Source organism: Symphalangus syndactylus, chromosome 10 (assembly GCF_028878055.3).
Source record: "Symphalangus syndactylus isolate Jambi chromosome 10, NHGRI_mSymSyn1-v2.1_pri, whole genome shotgun sequence".
NCBI classification, from domain to species: Eukaryota; Metazoa; Chordata; class Mammalia; order Primates; family Hylobatidae; genus Symphalangus; species Symphalangus syndactylus.
Window position 1 is genome coordinate 12,969,131 of NC_072432.2, and position 22,863 is coordinate 12,991,993.

General features: G+C 43.2%; 1 protein-coding gene across 4 annotated transcripts in view; it reads right to left on the reverse strand.

Annotated features, from left to right (window-relative positions):
• The window catches only part of ITIH5 (inter-alpha-trypsin inhibitor heavy chain 5), a 133,377-nt gene that overhangs the window by 38,278 nt on the left and 72,236 nt on the right, over positions 1-22,863 (reverse strand). For 3 of the 4 annotated variants that reach the window (XM_055296466.2, XM_055296467.2, XM_055296469.2), the window contains exons 6-7: positions 17,602-17,771; positions 16,469-16,585 (exon numbers count right to left, since the gene is read on the reverse strand). In XM_055296466.2, the coding sequence (XP_055152441.2) occupies positions 16,469-16,585; positions 17,602-17,771 (287 nt within the window). Of the gene's footprint in view, positions 1-16,468; positions 16,586-17,601; positions 17,772-20,069; positions 20,303-22,863 lie in introns of those variants that run through there. The other variant, XM_055296468.2, reaches the window with a different exon arrangement.

Consider the following 22,863-nt stretch of genomic DNA (forward strand, 5'->3'; position numbering starts at 1 on the left):
CTGCAGGTCTGGATTCTAGATCCCCACATGTTTCATTGTACAGGTGTTTTGGTGTCAGACTCTCCATCTGCCTTTGACCTGATCACCTTTCCCTTTCCCTTAAGTTCTCATGATTCCTCTCTCCCTGGCTTTGGTCCATCCTATGCCTCTCACTATAAATTCCCAGAGATGTGTCTTCACAAACATTGAGAACATGAAACACAAAGATATGGACAGGCTGGGAAAAAGCCGTGCACCACGTAAAATCATGGAACAATTATGTAAGAAGTAAACACAGCATATCCACAAATGTAGATTGTATATACAAGAAAATATTTAGCGGAAGTGGAGCCCTCTCCACCAGGCAGGGAGAGTGACACTGTTCCTGGGTCTCTTCCCATCTTCCCAGACTCTTAGTTAAGGTCACCAGTGAGACTGGAGAGGGAGATTTCTGTTGCAAGAGGGAAGAAATTATAAAAACGGGTGAACTTAACTGTTGGGGATTGAGAGGTGCTCTGGTTACTTTTTCTTGTCTTCCTTATTTGTGCCAGATTGGATGTGGATAGCTAGAGAGTCCAGAGCAGAGAAGGCAGTAGAGGCTTCTTAGATCTATGGGGAAGGAGGGTTAAGTAGAAACCTCACATCTCTTCCTACTCTGTCTGGCTCAACTACCTGGGGAAGAAAAGCAAAATGGCCTCAGGACTAAGTTCTAACCAGTCATAAAGGGTGTAGGTTGGCTGAAGTTTCAGATGCTCTCCATATCTCAGAAATCTGAGCCAGTGGACAGGATGCTGGAGGGAGAATAATTCCAATGCTGTGACTTAATCTGACCTCTGAAACCCCATTTTCCCACCTGGTCCCCCGAAACATGCTCCTGTCTTCTTCTAGGTATTTTCCTTCAGTCTAGCACATTCTCAAAGTGACCACAACAGTCTCCTGAACATCTCTGAGCACTAGGTCCCTTCAGCCCACTGCTGCCATCAACCCAGCCCTGCCCAGCCCACCAGAAATGAGCCCGGTCTCTCCTCCTGGATATTTGTCTTGTGACCTTGGCCTTTGCCTTCCCTTTCGAGTTACACGTGCACCTAGAAAAGATGATTGGGAAATCACTAATTATCTGACTTAACATTTGGTTAATCAGAACATCCTTCTTCAAGCTAAGAATTTGGCAAAGCCTAGGGGTACACAAGGGACATTTTGGGTCCCCCTAAATTCAAATGTTGAAATCCTAACCCCCAAGTGATGGTACCAGGAGGTGGGGACTTTAGGAGGTAATTAGGTCATGAAATTAGAGCCCTCATTGTTGGGATCAGTGCCCTTATGAAAGACCCCAGTGAGCTAGCTAGCTACTCCCTTCCACCATGGGAGGACATGGGGAGAAGGTGCGTCTATGAACCAGAAGGTGGGCCCTCCCCAGACACAGAGTCTGTTGGCATCTTGATGTTGGACTTTCCAACCTCTAAAACTGTGAGAAATAGATTTCTGTTGTTTATAAGCTACTCAGTCTTATGGCACATGCTTATAGTGGCCTGAATGCACTAAGACACAGACTATGGCACCACTCAATATAACATTTTTTGCTACCAGTGGGGAAAGAGCTCTTAATTGTTATTAATTTTAATTTGGCTTTCCTCTCCCCACAAATTTTACTTATCCATCTTTCTTGAAACATCAGCAACTGATGTCATTTGGCAAACTGTAGAAATGTGCATGATGACCACATCTAAGCAAAAGTGGGAGATTTCAGAGAATCAAAGGAACAGTGTCTAAAACAGTGACTGTGAGAACTTCCTCTTCTTTACCCCAATTCAGAGAGAGGGCTGGCCCAACGGGGTTCTTGGAGGTCAAGAATGCCAAATGCCAAGTGTTTATATCTGGGGAGGGTGACTGCTTTATCCTCACAGAAGCAGATCTTCCAGAGCCAAATTCAAGGAGAGTTTGCCAGGCCATTGTTAAATCATAAACACTACTGCACTGAGGACTAGCTGAGGCTTTGCTTTGCCAGGTCTGTCTCTCTCTCAATGACACAAGTCTGCTCCGTAGGAACTCTGAACACTCTTAGCAGCATCAGCCTCCCTCCTGGTACCCAGTAGCCAGCATCAAGCAGGTTATATCTCCAACCTCTGCATGATCTGCTTCTGGGGGTCCTTCCAGGTGGCCCCAGGAATGCATGTGAACACCCCGTGATGGGGAACACCACCACACAGGGCCGACGGCCATCCCTGAGCAGCAGCTTTTCTCAGAACAAGGGCTACCCTTGGAGTACTAAATCCCCTCACCAGAATTTCTCTTCATTGATTGTAGAATTGTTGATCACATGCATATCACCCTCTTTTCCTCCTACCAAATCTGATACACTATAAGACTCAGTTTTTGTTTCATTTTTTTAGATGGAGTCTCCCTCTGTCACCCAGGCTGGAGTGCAGTGGCTCAATCTCAGCTCACTGTAACCTCTACCTCCCAGGTTCAAGAGATTCCCGTGCCTCAGCCTCCTGAGTAGCTGGGACTACAGGCGCATGCCACCACGCAGGGCTAATTTTTGGCGTTTTTAGTAGAGACGGGGGTTCACCATGTTGGCCAGGCTGGTCTCGAACTCCTGACCTCAGGTGATCTGCCTGCCTCAGCCTCCCAAAGTGCTGGGATTACAGGCGTGAGCCACCATGCCTGCCCTAAGGCTCAGTTTTTGGCCTTTCATCCTCCCTCTCTCTCTCCTCTTCCCTGAAGGAGTTTTATCCATTCTTCAGCTACCACATCTGTTTTGGGCTCTCTCAAGTCCACACCTCCAGGCTCTCCATCTGAATACCTTCACCACCCCACTGTCATTTCAGTCTTAATCTGCTGAAAACTCAATACATAATATTTGGTATGGTTTGCCTGTGTCCCTACCCAAATCTCACCTTGAATTTTAATCCCCATAATCCCCACAGGTCAAGGGCAGGACCAGGTGCAGGTAACTGAATCATGGAGGCGGTTTCCCCCAGGCTGTTCTCGTGATAATGGGTGAGTCTCACGAGATCTGACGGTTTTTTAAGCATCTGGCATTTCCCCTGCTTGCACTCACTCTGTCCTGCTGCCCTGGGAAAAAGGTGCCTGCTTCTCCTTTGCCTTCTGCCATGATTGTAAGTTTCCTGAGGCCTCCCCAGACATGTGGAACTGAGAGTCAATTAAACCTCTTTCCTTCATAAATTACTCAGTCTCAGGTATTTCTTCATAGTGGTGTGAGAACAAACTCATATAATATTTTTCTCTCAAATCAGCTCCTCCTGTAGGATTTCCTACTTCCACTCATGGTTCCAAAGTCTCAAGAATCTTTTTTTTTAACTCTGTCCAGCTAATTACCAAGCCACACTGATTTTCTTTAGTAACAGCTCCATACTTCTTCCTTCTTCCACATTCGTAGTCACCACTCTGGCTCAAGTTCCTTCTTGTGAGGCATATGCTCTCATTCCATGCAGGCTCCCCGAGTCTCATAGCTTCTGTGTCCCATTTGTCTTACCAACAGCTGTGGCACACAGATTACATTCCTACAGCACTTCCAGCTGCGTGGCTCCTTCCATCAGCCACTGAAGAAATCCTACACCTCAGCATCATGTAAACAACTAAATCCCACCTCTGAGTTTAGCTGCAGCTGTAGCGCATAGTTCTGTGCAAGCTCAAACTCACCTCACGCTCTCAGAATCTCTGCTAAAAAATGCCTGGTATATCCATCTAATGAAATACTATTCAACAATAAAAAAAGAAGAAGTACGGATGCACACTATGACATGGCTGAACCTGGGAGGTATCATGCTACATGAAAGTAGCCAGGCACAAAAGGCCACACACTGTATAAGTATTAATACAAAATGTCTAGAATAGGCAAATCCATAGAGACAAGAAGCCAACTAGTAGTAGTCAGGGGCTAGAAAAAGGGGTGAACGCGCAATGACTGCTAATCAGTGTTGGGGTTCTTTAGGGGATGATGAGATGTTCTAAAATTAGATAGTGGTGATGGTTTCCCAACTCCCCAAAAATACTAAAAGCCACTGAACGGTATGCTTAGAAAGCGTGGCTTTTATGGTCTGTGAATTCTATCTCAACAACGCTGACACGATTTTGTTTTTTGTTTGTTTGTTTGTTTTTGAGACGGAGTCTCCCTCTGTCATCCAGGCTGGAGTGCAGTGGCGCGATCTTGGCTCACTGCAAGCTCTGCCTCCCGGGTTCACGCCATTCTCCTGCCTCAGCCTCCCGAGCAGCTGGGACTACAGGCCCTGCCACCAAGCCCAGCTAATTTTTTTGTATTTTTAGTAGAGACAGCGTTTCACCGTGTTAGCCAGGATGGTCCCCATCTCCTGACCTCATGATCTGCCCGTCTTGGCCTCCCAAAGTGCTGGCATTACAGGCATGAGCCACCACGCCCGGCCTGATATGGTTATTTTTGAAGTGCATAGCATGACTGTCCCTTGGTCTGCGTGGACTGCCTCCTTGTGTGTTTTGTGCTGTTGTGTCATGAGCGTCTTCTCAGAGGGGCTTTATCTGGGGGAATCCCCTACAGCATAAGTTGGTGCCACCACCCTGCAAGAGCTTCCCAGGCACCTCCAGGTTCTCCCTAGCCCAGAAACTCTTGATAGGTAGATTATCAGAGAGATCTTTGATTCCATGGTAGTGTACATTCAATCACCTGCTCACATGCTTCCAGGCTATTTGATTTGGGTCCCATGGTTATAAGCAAAGTCTTCCCTTGCCCCCAACCTCCAAGGCCAAACAGAGTTGGGCAACCTTCTATGTTGTCTTCCTGCATCAGCGGGCGGAGGTTTCCTCTGCCTACCCTCCCCTAAGGGTGCAGTCCTTTGATGGAACCAGCTTCATCAGGGGTCTCAGGTTCAACCCCCCACCTCAGAGCGCCGAAGCTTTCATCTGCTGTTCCCACGGGGTCATTAAAGCCTCAGGCCCAAGGACCCAGCGACTGGTAACTCTCCTGGGGATAACACTTAACTCACGCGCTCAGCATTTTCCTTCCCCGTCCTCTTTTCATTCTGAGACTCTTAGACTGTGTCTTGCTTACCAGCAAGACATGTTTCAATTCACCTCCTTTTCTAAATGTTTGTATCAGGAAGGTTTTCAAGTTATCTAGTCCAAAACATGACCCAAACCTTCACGCTACAGCATATTCGGCCTTCTTTTATGCTTCGTGGTTTTCCCCAACCAAGAATTCACTCATTCTTTTCCTGCCAAGAAAATTGTACCCCATCTTCAAGAACCAGTTCCTTTTCCATCTCCATCATTAATCTCTCCCTATCTCAAGTTCTTTCTCTCCCCTACAATCCTTTCCACTATCTATGTTAGTTTTGAATAATGTATGATTGTTCCATTTTTTTTCTTTTTTGAAATGGAGTCTGTGTCGCCAGGCTGGAGTGCAGTGGTGTGATCATGGCTCACTGCAACCTCCGCCTCCCAGATTCAAGCAATTCTCCTGCCTCAGCCTCCCGAATAGCTGGGATGATAGGTGCCCACCGCCACGTCCAGCCAATTTTTGTATTTTTAGTAGAAATGAGATTTCACCATGTTGCCCAGGCTGGTCTCAAACTCCTGACCTCAGATGATCTGCCCCTCTTGGCCTCCCAAAGTACTGGGATTACAAGTGTGAGCCACTGGGCTTTGTCTATTCTGTGTTTCTTTTCCCCAGCAAAATTCTAAAGTTCTCGGTGAAAGTGACTTAGGGCTGATGCCTTTAGAGACAAGCTTTCTCCTGCCTCCACGCTTTGTACATGTCATGCATCTCTCTGATTTTGCTTGGATCCAATCCCCCTCTTCTCATGCCACCCACTCAATTAACTTCTAAGAGGCCTTTGAGACTCACCCAAATATGCCCTCCCCTGAGAATCATCCATCATCCCCCACTCTCCCACTACTAAAAAGAACTGATCACCACCCCATCACGCAACTACTGGCCCTTACATATGCCCGTAATATTACACGCAGCACTCCCTATATAATTTTTGCCTGACTTTCTCCTCTGAGCTTCTTGTGAGGAAAGGCTGTGTCTCATTTATCTCTGTATCCCCCATACCTAGCGCCCTCACCCCAACAGCCTATAGCCCATACTTGTTTCATGTTCGGAGAATCTGAAGTCTAGAGTTAAAGCCAAAGTGGGAAGCTGAGTGACAGTCAGGCATCCCGAACCTGAGAAGTGGGGGGCTGTGCTATCAGGCAATGCCAGCGCTTAGGAATTTTACCCAGTTGCAATTTCAGCCAGCCAGCCAAGACTACACAATCCCTGAGTGACAAAGCATTCTGACACTGATAAGCACTTCCGCGTTTGTTATCTCATTTAATTCTCTTTGACTTGTAGTGTTTATCTCGCTGTTACTTGTAGCAAAGTTTCGTTTCAGCCCCTATCTAGCCCTTTACAGAAAAAGTCTGCCAATTCCAATTTGGGACTTAAGTGAAAAACTGGGAAACCAGAAAGGGGGAAACTAGGCTTTTCTGTGATTTCCTGGCGCCACACTTTCCGATGCTCACAGCAAGGCTGCAATCTGAGCAGGTGATGCCGGAGCACCCCAAGCTCTATACTGACAAGTGTCTCTTTGTATGATGGCCACAGAGTGCCCACATTCAGAGATATTCCACATTTCAATAACATGACCTCATTTTATAACAGATGCGGGCAAGGTTGCAGAGAAAAGGGAATGCTCATACACTGCCGGTAGGAATGTAAACTACTTCAGTCACTGTGGACAGCAATCTGGCGATTTCTCAAAGAACTGGAAACAGCTCCTATTCAATCCAGCCAGCCCATTATTGGGTATAAACCCAAAGGAATAGAAATCATTCTACCATAAAGACACACATACACATATGTTCATTGCAGCACCGTTCTCAAGACCAAAGACATGGAAGCAACCTAAATGACCATCGGTGGTGGACTTGATAAAGAAAATGTGGTACAAATATACCATGGAATACTATGCAGCCATAAAAAAGTATAAGATCATGTCCTTTGGAGCAACATGGATGATCTGGGAGCCATTATCCTAAGCAAATTAACCCAGGAACAGAAAAACAAATACTGTATACCCTCACTTATAAGTGGGAGCTAAACATTGAGTACACGTGGACACAAAGAAGGGAACAGACACTGGGGCCTCTTGAGGGAGAGGGTCAGAAAACTACCTCTCAGGTACTGTGCTTATTAGCTGGGTGATGAAATAATCTGTACACCAAACCCCCTCAACACACAATTTATCCATATAACAAACCTGTATATGTGCCTCTTAAAGCTAAAATAAAAGTTTAAAGGAAAAATAAATAAAATAGGACGTCATTTTACCTTTAAGATATACTTCATCAGGGTAAATCTTAACTACCTCAACAACAGCAATAAATTTTTAAATGAGTGCCTCTAATTTATTTTAAATTATCTGTGTTATCATTGTTGGAGAGCAATTTTTTTTCTTGAATCTAAAAATTCAAGCTTTCACTCATGGCCTAGGGGAAGAATATTTTGCCCTCTGTCCATAATTTATTACCTCATATTCTGAGTCAGAGACAAAAGCCAGTTTTCCCCACTGTCTTCTGCTTCCTGCCTCAAGTCTCAAATCTCTGTTTTGCAATGTTTTCCTGAAACACGCATCTGCTGGCAGCAACATCTTGACAAGGGCAGCCCAGTAGACGAGAATAAACACAATCAACTGGCATGTAACTCAAGGTCATTTTGATGACTCCTTGCTCTAGACAGGTGTCAGCAAACTGTGGTTCAGGGGTCTCGCTGCTGCCTTTTAGTAAATAAGCTTTTACTGGAACACAATCACACCCATTTCTTTGCATATTGCCTGTGGCTGTGCTCTTGTCACAAGAAAGACAGATCTTGCATCCAACAGCAGAGTTGAGTGGTTACAACAGAAACCATCTGGGGGCCGGGCGTGGTGGCTCATTCCTGTAATCCCAACACTTTGGAAGCCAAGGTGGGAGGATCTCTTGAGTCCAGGAGTTCAAAACCAGCCTGGGTAACATAGTGAGACCCTGTCTCTACAGAAAGAAAGAGGAGGGGAGAGGTGAGAAAGCTTAGAAAAATGAATCTTCAGCCTGGCGCTGTGGTTCATGCCTGTAATCCCAGGCCGAGGCAGGTGGATCACCTGAGGTTAGGAGTTCGAGATCAGCCTGGCCAACATAGTGAAACCCCATCTCTACTAAAAATACAAAATTAGCCAGGTGTGGTGGTGTGTGCCTGTAATCCCAGCCTACTCGGAAGGCTGAGGTAGGAGAATTGCTTGAACCCAGGAGGCGGAGGTTGCAGTGAGCTGAGATAGCGCCATTGCACTCCAGCCTGTGCAACAAGAGCGAAACTCAGTCTCGAAAGAAGAAAAAAACAAAAAAAATCTGGTCTGCAAAACTTAAGATGTTTATCATCTGCCCCTTTCCAAAAGAGTTTGATGACACTGGCTCCAGAAAGCCAAAAAGGGAAGCTAGACTCCTCTGATATTTCCTTCTGACATTTCCTGGGGCCTTGCTTTCAGGTGCTTAAACAAGGCCTAGACCTGAACAGGCAAAGCAGGTGGACCCGACGCTCTCTGTTGTCGATTTTTATTTGCATGACAGCCACATAGCGCTTGCCTTCTGAGACCCCTTCCCCCAGTCTTTCAGGCATGCTCTCACTAGGCGAGCTTGCATCCTCCTGCTTTCTGAGCACCTTCATTTGTTCGGGGATTTCTCTCCCCTAACCAGATGGCAAGCCCTCAGAGGCCCTCTGGGTCCCGCAGCTCATGCCGAGCTTTCCTCCAGGCTGCTCGGTGAATCTGACTGCCTTCTTTGATCTCCGTCGTTTAATTTTTGTTTGTTTGTTTGAGACAAGGTCTGGCTCTGTTGCCCAGGCTGGAGTGCAATGGCGCCATCATAGCTCACTGCAGTCTCAACCTCCTGGGCTCAAGCCATCCTCTTACCTCAGCCTCCTAAGTAGCTGGGACTACAGATGTGGGCCATCATGCCTGGCTAATTTTGTTTATCTTTTTGGTACAGATGAGGTCTCACTATGCTGCCCAGCCTGGTCTCGAACTCCTGGGCTCAAGCCATCCTCCCGCCTCGGCCTCTCAAAGTGCTGGGATTACAGGCGTGAGCCACCATACCTGGTCTGGATCCTCTCTTTTGAAATGTGTCAGATCCACATAGTTTGAAGAGGGCAGCTACAATGTAACACTGTTGGACATCATTGGACTTGACAGTCACCCAGCTTGCCTGAGCCACTTTGCCTCAGTCTACATTTCTGCCATCTGCACGCACACTCGGATGTCACTTGCCCAATCCACATCATAAAAGGGAAAGAAGTTTGCCTCCCTATACATGCCCAAGGAGTGCTTAATGTTAAATAATAAAATGTTGCTCAATAATTCTACGAATCAAAGCAGAACAGCTTCATGAGTTTTTCACAATACTAGCCTGCTGGCTGGCACCTCTTTGAGTAGGTGACATCTGTGTGCACTCACCTGAGATGGGCAGCACTGTCCTTCACATTACTTGGTGACAACAACAGAGCCTCAAAGCTTGAGAAGTGGTCTACAGACCACCACTGCGTTACGGTCCATATATGATGTTACGGAGAAGTGCTTTAGGTAAGGCTGACCTGGGCTTGAATCCTAACTTTCCTACTTACAACTTTGTGTATTTCAGCATAATTACGTCATCTTCCTGGCCTCCACCTTCCCATGTATAAAATAGGGATAGCAATGTTTACTTCACTGGATGGCTGAAAGATTAAATGAAGAAATGTATGTAAAACCCTCACAGCACTTGATATGCACTGATCACTCAATGGTAACTACTGTGCCTCAGAAAAATGCAGGATACATTTATTGTTTGTGGGCTGGTAGTTTGGCAGCAAATGTCATTACCCATTGTGTGTGAAGAGTTGGGAATGCATATTGTAATGATCAAACACAAGATGTTCCCCACGTCCATGGAGCTTACAAATTATTCACCTGTAAGGTTACACATGAAATATCCAAATAGCTCTTGGGAACCCAATTTTGGACAGCGAGGGAGAAACCAATGTCCTAGAGCATAAAGTAAGCCTGTGAGTGAAGCAAAATCGACATGCAGATCCCAGTTCTCCTACTCGTTAATTCACATTTGCCCTCATTTTAACTTAACTAATTCATGTTTGCCCTCATTTTAACTTGACAATTACAGATAAGAAACATGCTTGTTCTTTACCCTCTAAATTTGTCAACCAAATAAAATGGAGAAAGGAAGACAAGCTTCAAAGGCTACATAGGAACCCAGAATTGGCATAGAGGGACACAGAGTGTGAGAACAGGTTTGAAGACCATTAAAGCATGGAAAACATCTGGTAAGTGATCCATTCGTCACTGCTTGATTGCCAAAGAGGGTCCCTTAGCCAAGTTCTTTAATATGAATGTGAAAGTAGTAGATCTAATTCTATAGATCAGGGAAAGGGAAGACAAGAAAGTGGACATCATGGTCAAGGAAAAACATATTCTTAATGTTCCCAAGGACTACATGTCTGTCTGCAAATGTCAATGCTTTAAGCATGCAACTAACAAGAAAAAAAGAAGCCTTCCCTGATTACATTTTTCTCCCCCTGCCTTTTTTTTTTTTTTTTTTTTTGGCTCTTCTCAGCTCCCATTCTCACTGAGAAGTTTTAGCTCAAATTGGGAGGTAGAAACCCTGCCTGCCTGACCCAACACCAGAGCTATCTCTCAACAAACTCATCTGCAAAAGCACACAGGAGGGAAAACAGCAAAGCCATGTGCCAGCGAACCTCAGGCAGCTCTGTTGCTGTTCCCAAGCCGGGCAGGTCCTGGCTTCCAGGATCATGTTCCCACTGGGATTAGAAACCAGAAAATGCCAGAGACACTCAGCTTTGGGGGCTCCCCAGGTGCCAATATACCCCTTACCAAGAATATTTTTTTAAGGTTGAATGGTCTTTACAGCTTTTTCTAAATCAATGGTTCAAGTAATTATTAAATGCCAACTATGTGTCCTACATTGCAATAAATGCAGCAAGGTCTTTCAGGCCTGTCAAAGATGAGGGGAGCCAAGAACATCGGGAATAACTGAATGAGTCTTAATAGAATCCATGTGGATGCATGACAAATGTCCCACATTGCCAAGCCTGTCAACACAATATGAAAGCCCTTTGCCTGGGGTAATTGTCCTCTTCACGAATAGACACAACATCATATACAAGACTCTTCAAAGAGCCAGCTAATCTTTTCACTTAGTACTGTGGCCTTGGAGAAGCTGAGAACTGCAAAAATAGTTGGCAATTTTCAAAGCCACTCAAGGCAGCGAGGGGCTTTCAAAATTGCTCAGACATGTGTTTGGCTGGTCTAGGGTGGCTCTCCTGGAAAGAGGCCATGCTGAAGCTTCGAAGCCAGCAGAGTGCATGCCAGACTTTCAGCGGCTAGCAAGGAATGGAATTTTAATATCCAGGAATGAAGGAAGAAGGGAGAATAACAAATGATCTGACATCTGTTATTACATTGCTCTTGCATCATGCAAGGAAATCCCTGCTTTCTGTAATGCAGCCTTCTCAATTGGGTCTTGAAATGTAAGACTGCCTTGACCTTGCATCCATTTGCACTTCTGCCAGCTGCACACATGTGTGCCTTCTTACCACAACCACGCTGTTACTTGCACGGTACATGGCTTAGTTCTCAGACTTCAGACCTGGGACTAAAGTCTGCCACCATCATGTATTAGCCAACTTATCCACCTTTGCAAAGCCTCAGTTTCTCCATCAGTAAAATGGAGATGACAACCAAATTATTTTAAAGATTAAAGATTCTTATATTAAATCATTCACATAATACTCTTAGCTATTTTGGAAATGCCCCATGCCATATTTTTAAGAAGTGCCCAAATTATTTTATGATTAAAGGTACATTTAGGAGACCCTGATTTAGTTCATTAGTTTTTCTCTGGACAATTTGGGGCAGGGTTCATTTTTCTGAGGGTTATTTGGCAAGAAGGTTCTTGATCATTCTCCCATAGGAAGTGAAAGACAACCATGGGGCACTGGATTGGACTAGGTTTGGGGTTAAACCCTGAAGGGACTCTGGCACCTGAGATGCATTTCTTCAATTACCAATATGCTTGATGATTTTTTCATAATTTTATCAAATCTTCTTATTCTTTCTAGTAGCTTGTTTTATATCCTTTGCTCATTTTCTTATATAGGATTAATTTTCATTAATCTGGAACAGTTCTTTACGTATTAATAATACACTTATGTCTTTTTTCTGCATGTCATTTTCTAGTCTTTTGTTTACTTTTTTCTGTTTACAACAAAAATTTAAAATTTTTACATAGCTAAAGTTACTGATTTTCCCCTTTGTAATTACTTTTAGGCTTAAAAGTGATTATACTGCTTTTAGGCTTAGAAAGTTTCTTCCCACTTGAAAATCAGTTAAATACGCACCTGCATTTTTTTATACATATTTTGGGGTGTGGTTCATTGATTACCTTAAGCCTCTTAACCCATTTGGAATTCTTAGCCTGGTAACAGTTTTAAATGTTATAAATTGGCACAGACTTTTTAGAAAATGTTTTTGGAATATGTACCAAACCCACAAATGAGTTGGTATTCTTTGCCCCAGTAATTCCAATTCTAAGAATCTAATTTAAGAAAATGACAGGGCATGCATCAGGCATTTCTACATGAAGACAGTCATCCCGATGGGGTTTATTATCGCAAAAAATGGAAATGGCTGAACAGTCTCTAACAGGTGGAGGGTGAATAAATGTTCTGCAGCTACACGCTCCCATATGGTTACTATTAGCCACATATTAACTATGCAAATTTAAATTTATTAAAACTAAAAATTCAGTTCCTCACTTGCATTAGCCATACTTCACTTGCTCAACAGCCATATGTGACTAGCGGCTATTGTATTGGACAGCACAGGTGTAGAACATTCCCATTCTCATAGAAGCTTCTAGTGAACAGTGTTGCCCTATGGCCATTAGAATCAGGTTTTTAAAGAATATTTAACGCCATAAGATATATTCATAATATGGGGGTGAATAAAAACATCAGAATACAAACTATTCAGTAGTCACAGGAATTCAGACTGGTTGCAGTTAATTTAATCATAAATATCTTCAGCAAGTTATGTTTGTTCAGAGGAAATACAAACCCTGCCCCCATGAAAAACCTTTTTTTTTTTTTTTTTTTTTTAGAAAGAAAAAGAAAGAACATCTGAAGATTCATAGGTATCTAGGAATTAAATGAGATGCCTGGGGAAACCCAGCACATGGCACCCACTCAGTAACTGTTAAGTGATTCAAAATCCAAGTGGAAATTATCATACTGATCATATGTCAGCCTAATTAACACTGTATTCTGTGGCCCACAGTGGTCTTAAAAGAAGCCATGATTATTCTTCTGTCAGCATCTATCACGCAGCCATCAATGTCACAAAACAACTTGGTCAACAAATGGCACTTAAGAACTTGTAGTACATAGGGCCGGGCGCAGTGGCTCATGCCTGTAATCCCAGCACTTTGGAAAGCTGAGGCGGGCAGAGTACCTGAGGTTAGGAGTTCGAGACCAGCCTGGCCAACATGGTAAAATCCCACCTCTACTAAAAATACAAAAATTAGCTGGGCATGGTGGCGAGCACCTGTAATCTCAGCTACTCGGGGGAACTGAGGCAGGAGAATTGCTTGGACCCGGGAGGTGGAGGTTGCAGTAAGCCGAGATCATGCCATTGCACTCCAGCCCAGGTGACTGAGTGAGACTTCGTCTCAAAAAAAAAAAAAAAAAAAAAAGAACTTGTAGCCCATAATGCGAAGAACTTCACAGGGTGTTTGGTAAATAAGGAAAGGCTGTGTGGCCTCTAAAACATCGATAAATATCAGCCACTATAAGAGAAACCTTCACTTTGGTGTAATGAAAACTTTGGGGAAAACTTTGGGAAACCTACAAGTAACTTGAGCCCTAAGGGACTCCAAAGTTTGGATTTCGCAGACACAGACAAGCACATGTTCACTGTGCTTGAGAAAATATAAAGATTAAAAACTTTGTAAAAAACGGAAAATCCTAAAACATCACAGAGGAGATTTGAAAAAGAACTTAAACAAATATTTTCTTTAGCTTCCCAGTAAGAACTAAAAAAGCTAAACAAATGGGGTTTAAAAAAAATCTTTAAAGTAGCAGAGAGCAAACAAAACAGCGAGAAAAAAAAAATCTGAGAGAAGATGCAAATTTTAACAGGTGAGCTCAGCATTTGGGACCACTTGTGTCTCAAGGGTGTTTGTCAAGGCTGAAGAGACACCTGAGAGGCTGCGCATCCCCTTTGTAGCTTAGGGGTGCTCTGGCAAACCTACACTATGCGCAAAGCAGAAATACGCCAGCTCCTCAAAGTTCTGCCGTCCCGCTTCGAGCCATCTGGGCTGCCCAAACACCTCCACCCCTGAAAATGGACCAAAGTAATCCCAGATTTTAATTCCCCCAGCGACCTGACAGAAACAAGCCCAAACCTTCTCTAGAGGAATAGACCATCATCCTAGGCCTCAAACTATTTCTACAAACAGATTTTCAAATATTATGTTCATCATTCGATCACTGCCAATGTCGAATACCATACCTAGTAAAAACTATCCTTAAAGGATAAAAGTAAAATAAATCATTTTCAGACAAAGATAGAGAATTCTTTTTAAAAATATGCTAATGGATGATGTTCCTCATGCAAAAGAAAAGGAACCCCGGATGGAAAGTCAAGAAAGCAGAAGGAAGAAAAAGTCAAAAATGGAGCAGTTGGCAGGTTGCGCTCTGGATGAGCACGTGATGTTAAAGAACCACTAAAAGCTGATTCACAGAGCAAGGTTATTTTCCCCCTCTATTAGTTAGACATTATATTTGGCTCTCCTCTAAAACAAGCTTGTCCAACCCCCAGCCCATGGGCCACATGCAGCTCAGGTCAGCTTTGAATGCAGCCCAACACAATTTCATAAACTTTCTTAAAACATTGTGAGATTTTTTTGCGTGTTTTTTTTTTTTTTTTTTAGCTCATTAGCTATTGTTAGTGTGAGTGGATTTTATGTGTGGCTCAAGACAATTCTTCTTCTTCCAGTGCGGCCCAGGGAAGCCAAAAGATTGGATACCCCTGCTCTGAAAGAAAACAGTTAAATCCTAGTCTCGCATCATATTTTGGAATCTGTTTTTGCTCTATTGGAGTGTAGGAAAACCAGATGCCATGAAAAACCAGAAAATCATGGAAAACCGGAAGAAACCAGAAGATACAGATTTTAATGCCAGATTTTTAAAATATAAATGGCCAAAGAAGCCATTCATAAAGTAGTAGATTGAGATTGAGAAAAAATAGTTGCAATAGTTTATCAGCTAGGAGTAGGTTCAACTGCGTGTGAGGCAGGACCTGGAGGTGGATGCAGGTTGGACAGAGTTTCTATGAGATTTGAGATAGCATCTCACTCATTAAATCACAAATGCATCGTGAATTATATAAAAAAATGAAGTAAGCCAGGAGTGGTGGCTGATGCCTGTAATCCCAGCACTTTAGGAGGCCGAGACAGGTGGATACCTAAGGTCAGGAGTTCAAGACCAGCCTGGCCAATGTGATGAAACCCTGTCTCTACTAAAAATACAAAAATTAGCCAGGTGGGTGGGGTATGCCTGTAATCCCAGCTACTCAGGAGGCTGAGGCAGGAGAATCCCTTGAATCCAGAAGGCAGAGGTTGCGTGCAGTGAGCTGAGATCACGCCATTGCACTCCAGCCTGGGCAACAAGAGCAAAACTCCATCTCAAAAAAATAAGTAAAATAAAATAGATAATGAATTTTAAAAGACAAACTAAGAGATTTATGTTTTCGAAGAATGTAAAGATATTAGCTGGTCTGGCAGCCAGTAGCTCTGTTTTCTATAATGTGAGTTTCAAATGTATCGTATATGAAGGATTCTGACATTTACGATAGCAGAATAAGAAAGTCTTTTCCAGTGGTTTGTAAGAAAAGCATAAATAGTCATATTTTCAGGAATCTAATTTTTCAACATAAACTACGTGACCCCTGAATGTCTCCCCACCACCCTGGAATTTTAAGATTCATCCTAAGTTTTGTGACAACATCAGTCCTGACTTACTGTGACCTGAGTTCTTTATTCTAAGGAGGCTTCCAACGATTCTATTCCACTGTTCTCAAAGGAATCATCACTGAACAGAATTACTCCATCAACGATAGTGCTGAGGACTGGCCCTGTCGATGTATTCCTGTCTCACTTACGTTATCCATTCTGCCACTGCCATTTATTTCAAGGGGTTTCTACAGCACGTCCCTCTGCTCTCTTAAAACCACCACGCTGAAATACAGTTTATGTCAAACGACTTAACTGAATCCACTCAGGAAGGCTCTCCACAGGCAGGAGTCGCTGGATGGTAAAGCTGACGTCTGGCATCTACTGAACTTTATTCGCAAAGCAAGTCACTGTCCCAGGCAAAAGCGAGACAGGTGTACGTGGGCGGTTGGCACTCACTCACCTGCCGGAGTTTGGTTCCCACCATAGAAGCACTGCTGTCAAGCACGAATACCACATTCTTGGGTAAGGGAGGAAGGTCTTTAGGAGCAAAGTAATGCACAAAATAGCCATTTAGAACCTGGTGGAGGGAAAAGAAAGTAAAAACGGTAGTACCTAGAGTGGGGAGGAAAAATACCTGAAGTGGGTAGTCTATGGAATCTCTAAAAGTTAAAGCATGACAAAGCGTTTAGGGTCAGATTCCACACCTGGAGTAAAATTATCTAAGGCCCTGACCCCTCCAAGAGAACTAATTGCTAATTTAATCTGTATAAGGGTGGACTCTTCCCTTTAAAATTGATCAATGATGACTACCAGTTCAAGTTTAATTATCCATCCCCTGGACCTTTGCTACTTGAGAATTCTGCTTCCCTCATTATCTGTTTTTTTAACCAAGCATCTTACAAGTTGAGACATCAAGATTCTCTACATTCTGGATGAAATTAATAGGTTTTAATATCCCCACCCTGTCTCTGGAACAGTAAGACCTAAAGGGAAATGAGCAATCTCTTTTAATTAAAATGGAACACGGACCAAATGCGGTGGCTCATGCCGGTAATCCCAGTGCTTTGGGAGGCTGAGATGGTCGGATCACTTGAGGTCAGGAGTTCGAGACCAGCCTGGCCGCCATGGCAAAACCCCATCTCTACTAAAAATATAAAAATTAGCGGGGCGTGGTGGTGGGTGCCTGTAATCCCAGCTACTCGGGAGGCTGAGGCAGGAAAATCGCTTGAACCTGGGAGACAAAGGTTGCAGTGAGCCAAGACTGGCCACTGCACTCCAGCCTGGGTGACAGAGTGAGGCTCGGTCTCAAAAATAAAATAAAATGGAGCATGAACTAAAATTCTACTTTCATCTAAAACACCACAGGGAGCTTTATATTACAGATTTCACTTGCTCTACAGATTACTGAAGCCGGAAATAGGTACCCTCAGCAAAAAAATACCACTAGTCTCATTGAAGAAATATCTTGGATTAAAACAAATCTACTAAGAAGCAGAAAGTTCTCTCTCCCTTGGGTCAATATTGGAATCCACAGTCTGAGTCTATCCAAAGTACCGACCAACCAACATGAAATAGCAACAACGATCCCATTACCTGGATGTCCCCAATGCTCTGTTCTCTATTGACGTCATATCTAATGATGAAGTCTCCCAAAATTCCATTCTGGGCAATCCTGGCTTGTTGTACTACAGTAGGTTTAAAAATGATGTTGGCAAATGTTTCATTTTGGTTGATGACAGTGGATGGGGGAGGCCCAGAATCATCTGCAAACAAGACAGAAACATAATTAATAACTTAATATATATTTTTCCAAAAAGAAATAAGAACTGTTTGGCAGACACAGAGTTTTAGATTTCATTTTATTACAGGCTTGTATTTCACAGGAACTTCTAAGACTGTACTCATATATCACAATATGAGAGTTATGTCATCATATAGTTCCCTCTTATGCCTCTTTTTGAACCTTTTCTTATGAACATTTTTAAAACACACAAAAGTAGAGAGAATAGTAAAATGAACCCCTGTACCCATCACCCAACTTTAACAATCATCAGCATGTTACCAATCTTTTGTATCTGTTTTTATCTATTCCCTATTTTTTCCTAGAGTATTTTAAAACAAATTCCAGACACTATATTTCATCCATAAATACTCCAGTAAGTCTTTAACTGTAAGAACTCTTTTACTAACATAACCACAAAACCATTATCACAACTAACACAATTAATGCTGAATACCCTATTATTACCTAATTCTCAGTTTATATTTAAATTTATCTGATTCCCTAAAGAAAGGGTCTTGGTATGGTTGATTTGTTTGAATCAAGATTAGAACAGAGTCCCCAATCACATTCCATTTTTTCCGTCTTTTAATTTCCAGTGTCTGCCTCCACCTCTTTTCTGATGCTACATATATGTGATAAATTGCTGGTCATTTGTCCTTCAGGATTTCTCTTTTTCTGTATTCCTTTTTTTTTTTTTTTTTTGAGACAGAGTCTCACTCTGTCACCCAGAGTGCAATGGTGCAATCACAGCTCACTTTTGGACTCCATTGATTCTCTCACCTCAGCCTCCCAAGAAGCTGGGACTACAGGCACAAACCAGCATACCTGGATAATTTTTTGTTGTTGTTTTTTGTAGAGACAGGGTCTTGCTATGCTGCTCAGACTGGTCTTGAACTCCTAGGCTCAAGCCATCCTCCTGCCTCGGACTCCCAAAGTTCTAGGAGTATGGGTGTGAGCCACCATGCCCGGCTTATAGCTCATTAAAAAAAAAAAAAAATTCTCAAAGCTTTTTAACATGAAATTTAGGATGTAAATTAGAATTACAGAAAGATAAACGATAAATGGATATTATGTAATTTATGAAAACCTAGTGTGATGACAGATTAAGCAAAGAGCATCCCATCTTTTACTCCTGACCTTCATTTCCGGTTAGAACACAGAGAATTATTTAGCAAACTACTCATGTTTATAAAGCCAAACAACACCATATCTATGTACTTAGCAATAAAAACCCAAACGATGAGGTCTGCATGCACTCTGGAGAATATAAAAACATAAACAAGAATTCTTAATCATAAGGGCATGTGGAGGCTTTTTATCCAGACATTGAATCAAAGCCAGACTTAAAACTGCTGCAAAGCCTCTGACTATCTTTTTAAATGTGCTCAAGTTGATAGCATGAAATAGACTGACCAGCAATTTCCCATCTCCAATCAGCAGAATGAAAAAGGAAATGAGGCGTTAAGTGGCCACAGTAATTTGTATTTAAAAATAAACTTCCTTCTGCTGAGGGTTTGTTAGACACAAAAGTCAAAGGAAGTTTAAACATTTCCTTTAACAAAACAGACAATTATTTTTCAGAGACAATTTAGGTGTAACCTTAACAGGAACCACAAGGTAGAACAGATTCTTCTATTATTTGCACTTATCAAGGACAAGGATTTTGGAAGTGATCAGAGAGCCAGCAAAGAGAAAAGGTTATTTTTGTAAGGAGATAGTTACATAAGAGAGAACATGCATCCACAGATCTGCTCATCTGAAGGAGCTGGGAAAATCTAGACAGTGCATGCACAGGTGGCACGGTCCAGGTCACTACCAGCATGGTTGAAGATGCCTTAGAACCATTAGGAGAAAGAAACGGGTGCTGAAAAAGGAAAAGTCCTCGAAATCAAAGGAAATTGCATGCTGTCCAGGGTCAATCTCTCATTAGTGGTCACTGTTAAAGCACCCAGAGTGACAGGCATCATAATATATTAGCTAAGAACGCAGGATCATGGTCAGAAACCTGCATTCAAATATTGGTTTCACTTCTTATCAGCTGTGAGACTTTGAGCAAGTTAGTCAGCTTTGGTTATCTCATCTGTAAAATGGATTAATGATAGTACCAATCTCACAGTACTGAAAAGATCAAGTGATGTCATGTACTTAGCACCATTCCAGTTCACAGTCAGCAGTCATGCTAGCTTCTATCATTACTGTATTAGTCCATTTTCACACTGCTATAAAGAAGTACCTGAGACTGGGTAGTTTATACAGAAAAGAGGTTTAACTGACTCACAGTTTCGCATGGCTGGGGAGGCCTGGGGAAACTTACAATCACAGCAGAAGGCAAACGCGAAGCGAGCACATCTACATGGTGGCAAGAGAGAAAGGGAGAACCGGGAAGCGCCAGACTTTTAAACCACCAGATCTCGTGAGAACTCACTCACTATCACGAGAACAGCAAGGTGGAAATTCACCTCCACGGTCCAATCACCTCCCACCAGGCCACTCCTCTGATACACGGGAATTACAATTCAAAATGCAATTTCGGTGGGGACACAGAGCCAAACCATATCAATCTCCAACCTTTACTATATAAAATAGAAGGAGGGCCCAGGCACGGTGGCTCACGCCTCTAATCCCAGCACTTTGGGAAGCTGAGGGGGGTGGATCACCTGAGATCAGGGTTGGAGTTTGAGATCAGCCTGGCCAACATGGAGAAACCTCGTCTCTACTAAAAATACAAAAAATTAGGTGGGTGTGGTGGCTGTAATCCCAGTTACTCAGGAGGCTGAGGCAGGAGAATATCGCTTGAACCCGGGAGGCAGAGGTTGCAGTGAGCTGAGATCGCGCCATTGCACTCCAGCCTGGGCAACAAGAGCAAAATTCCATCCCACCAACCCCTACCCCCACAAAAAAAAAAAAAAAAAATAGAAGGAGCAATTAAATATACAACTATAAACACAAGTCAAACTTGGGATACCACAAGGCAATAAAAACAAAAGAACTAATATTGCTATTTAGAACATGGTTGAACCTCACAGTCTTCTTGAGTGAAAATATCACATACAAAAGGGCATGTTCTCTCTGCTTCCATCTACATAAAGTTCAAGAGGAGCATGAAATATCCATGGCAACTGGAGTAGAACAGTGCTGACTTTTGAGGGCCGGCTACGGACCAGGAAAGAGCACATGGTAATTTTGAGGAAAGGAGAAAATATTCCATGTCTTGAGGTGGAAGGCAGTTGTATGAGTGTATACCTATGTAAAACTTTATCAAGCTGTACACATGACATTTGTACCCTTTATGGTGTATGTACACCCCAGTTATTAACATTTAAATTTATTGTTAGCAAAGTGGATTAAACAGGCATTCCCCAGCGTGGAACATAACAATGTTGTTTGCCAAACAGACCCCTCTCTGTCCTTCTCCTTAGGATAAATGTGCATGGGCATTTATTAAATGAGGATTAGGTGTGTCCAGAGCAATTCCAGCCGGCAGAATTAGGACCAGGGAGAGAGTTTCTGGGAGGCACTTTTCAGCGCAGTGTCGGTGAACCCTAAGAAAGCTGTCCTGTTGGGATCGGCCGCTTTCACAACCCATCCCATGACAAGGGCTCAAGTGAACCCTGGAATAATCCCCCCACCACGAGGGTGTAGAGCAGCTCTCACAGTGTGATCTTGAACCAGCAGCATCAGCAGCTCCTGGGAACTTGCTAGAAATGCCAATTCTCAGGCCCACCCCAGAAACCTGGAGTCAGAAACTCTGGGGATGGGACTCCGCCATTTGTGTTTTAATGAGCCCTCAGGGTGATTCCTGTTTTTGCCCATAGAAAATAGGCATGTACCTTACACACAGTCTATGTGCCTTACACATAGAAAAGAGTCAATAAAATGTGTTGCATGCAATTAGGCAGCACTTAGATTATCTCTAAGATTCTACAGTAATTAGATTAGACTGTCTTTATGCTGCCAGCATGCACCTACTTAGTCTTGCTTCCAATCTCCCTCGTGAAAATGCTTTTTACAAGGTCCCTGAATTAACACCATTCATGGCTGAGTAAAAGCACTGGGGGTTAGAAAGTATAATTTCTCTCTTCATCATTCACTTGACTAGGCCCTTTGATATGGACCATGAGGAAGGATACTGTATGATTATTTTGGTTTCCTAGTGACCTCTGGTTTTACTAGTTCATGATGAAAATTCATGAGATTCAACTAAATGGGCTTATTTTACACACCCAAAGAATGGGTTGATTCTCAGTTTGGTTACTCACCAAGGAGCCTAGTTCCTGAGGCCAACCACCACCCAGTAAGAACTAGACAGTAAATGTGACCCAATAAATTTTTCACTACTTTTTTTTGTTAAGTTTACTGGGAGCAATTCCAGAGGAGCATCTCTAGAAAATAGAATCATCTTTTTATTAAGGAGGAAAAAAATCTGTTAAGTAGGTTCATATGGGCTATTCCACAGTTACTGACCAAAATCCCAGAGCAGAAGAACATCACTCCGTTTTTCCTTGCTGTGAATGGGGGCTCACCCTGCCGACCACCACAGATATTTCCTAAGCACAAAAATGAATGTCACCCACAGGGTCCTCAGAGTCACAGGTTAATGAAGACTGCAAGGAAAGACATTGGTGCAGACCAAAAAAAAGGAAGAATCTGACCCACTTGTCTAACGAGAACCCATGTCTCTTTCCTCCTTCGTGTTCTCTCCTTCTTGCCCACTTCTATGGCGAGCTGGAGCAGCTGCTCCGATTTGAGGGAGGCCAAGTCTTCTAATGCCATCTTCCTGTCTCCATGCGGGCATTGGCGGTCCCATGCAAGCCAAACCCAGGGACACACAACTGCCTCTCCTGCCCTCGGGAACATTCACTCCCACTCTTCCTCCCCTCACTGACTCTGCCCTGCCTCTCAGGCCACCAGGGATCCCAGGGGCTCTCTTCTTTTCTAAAGCCCAGTATTTTAGAGCAAGAAGTTTTGTGTTATCTTTGCAAACTACAGAATACCAAAGAGAGAGGGCTCTAGAGTGTGACTGAATGAAAACGACTGACTTAGTATTCCTGAGCTTCAGTCCCACGTCTGTT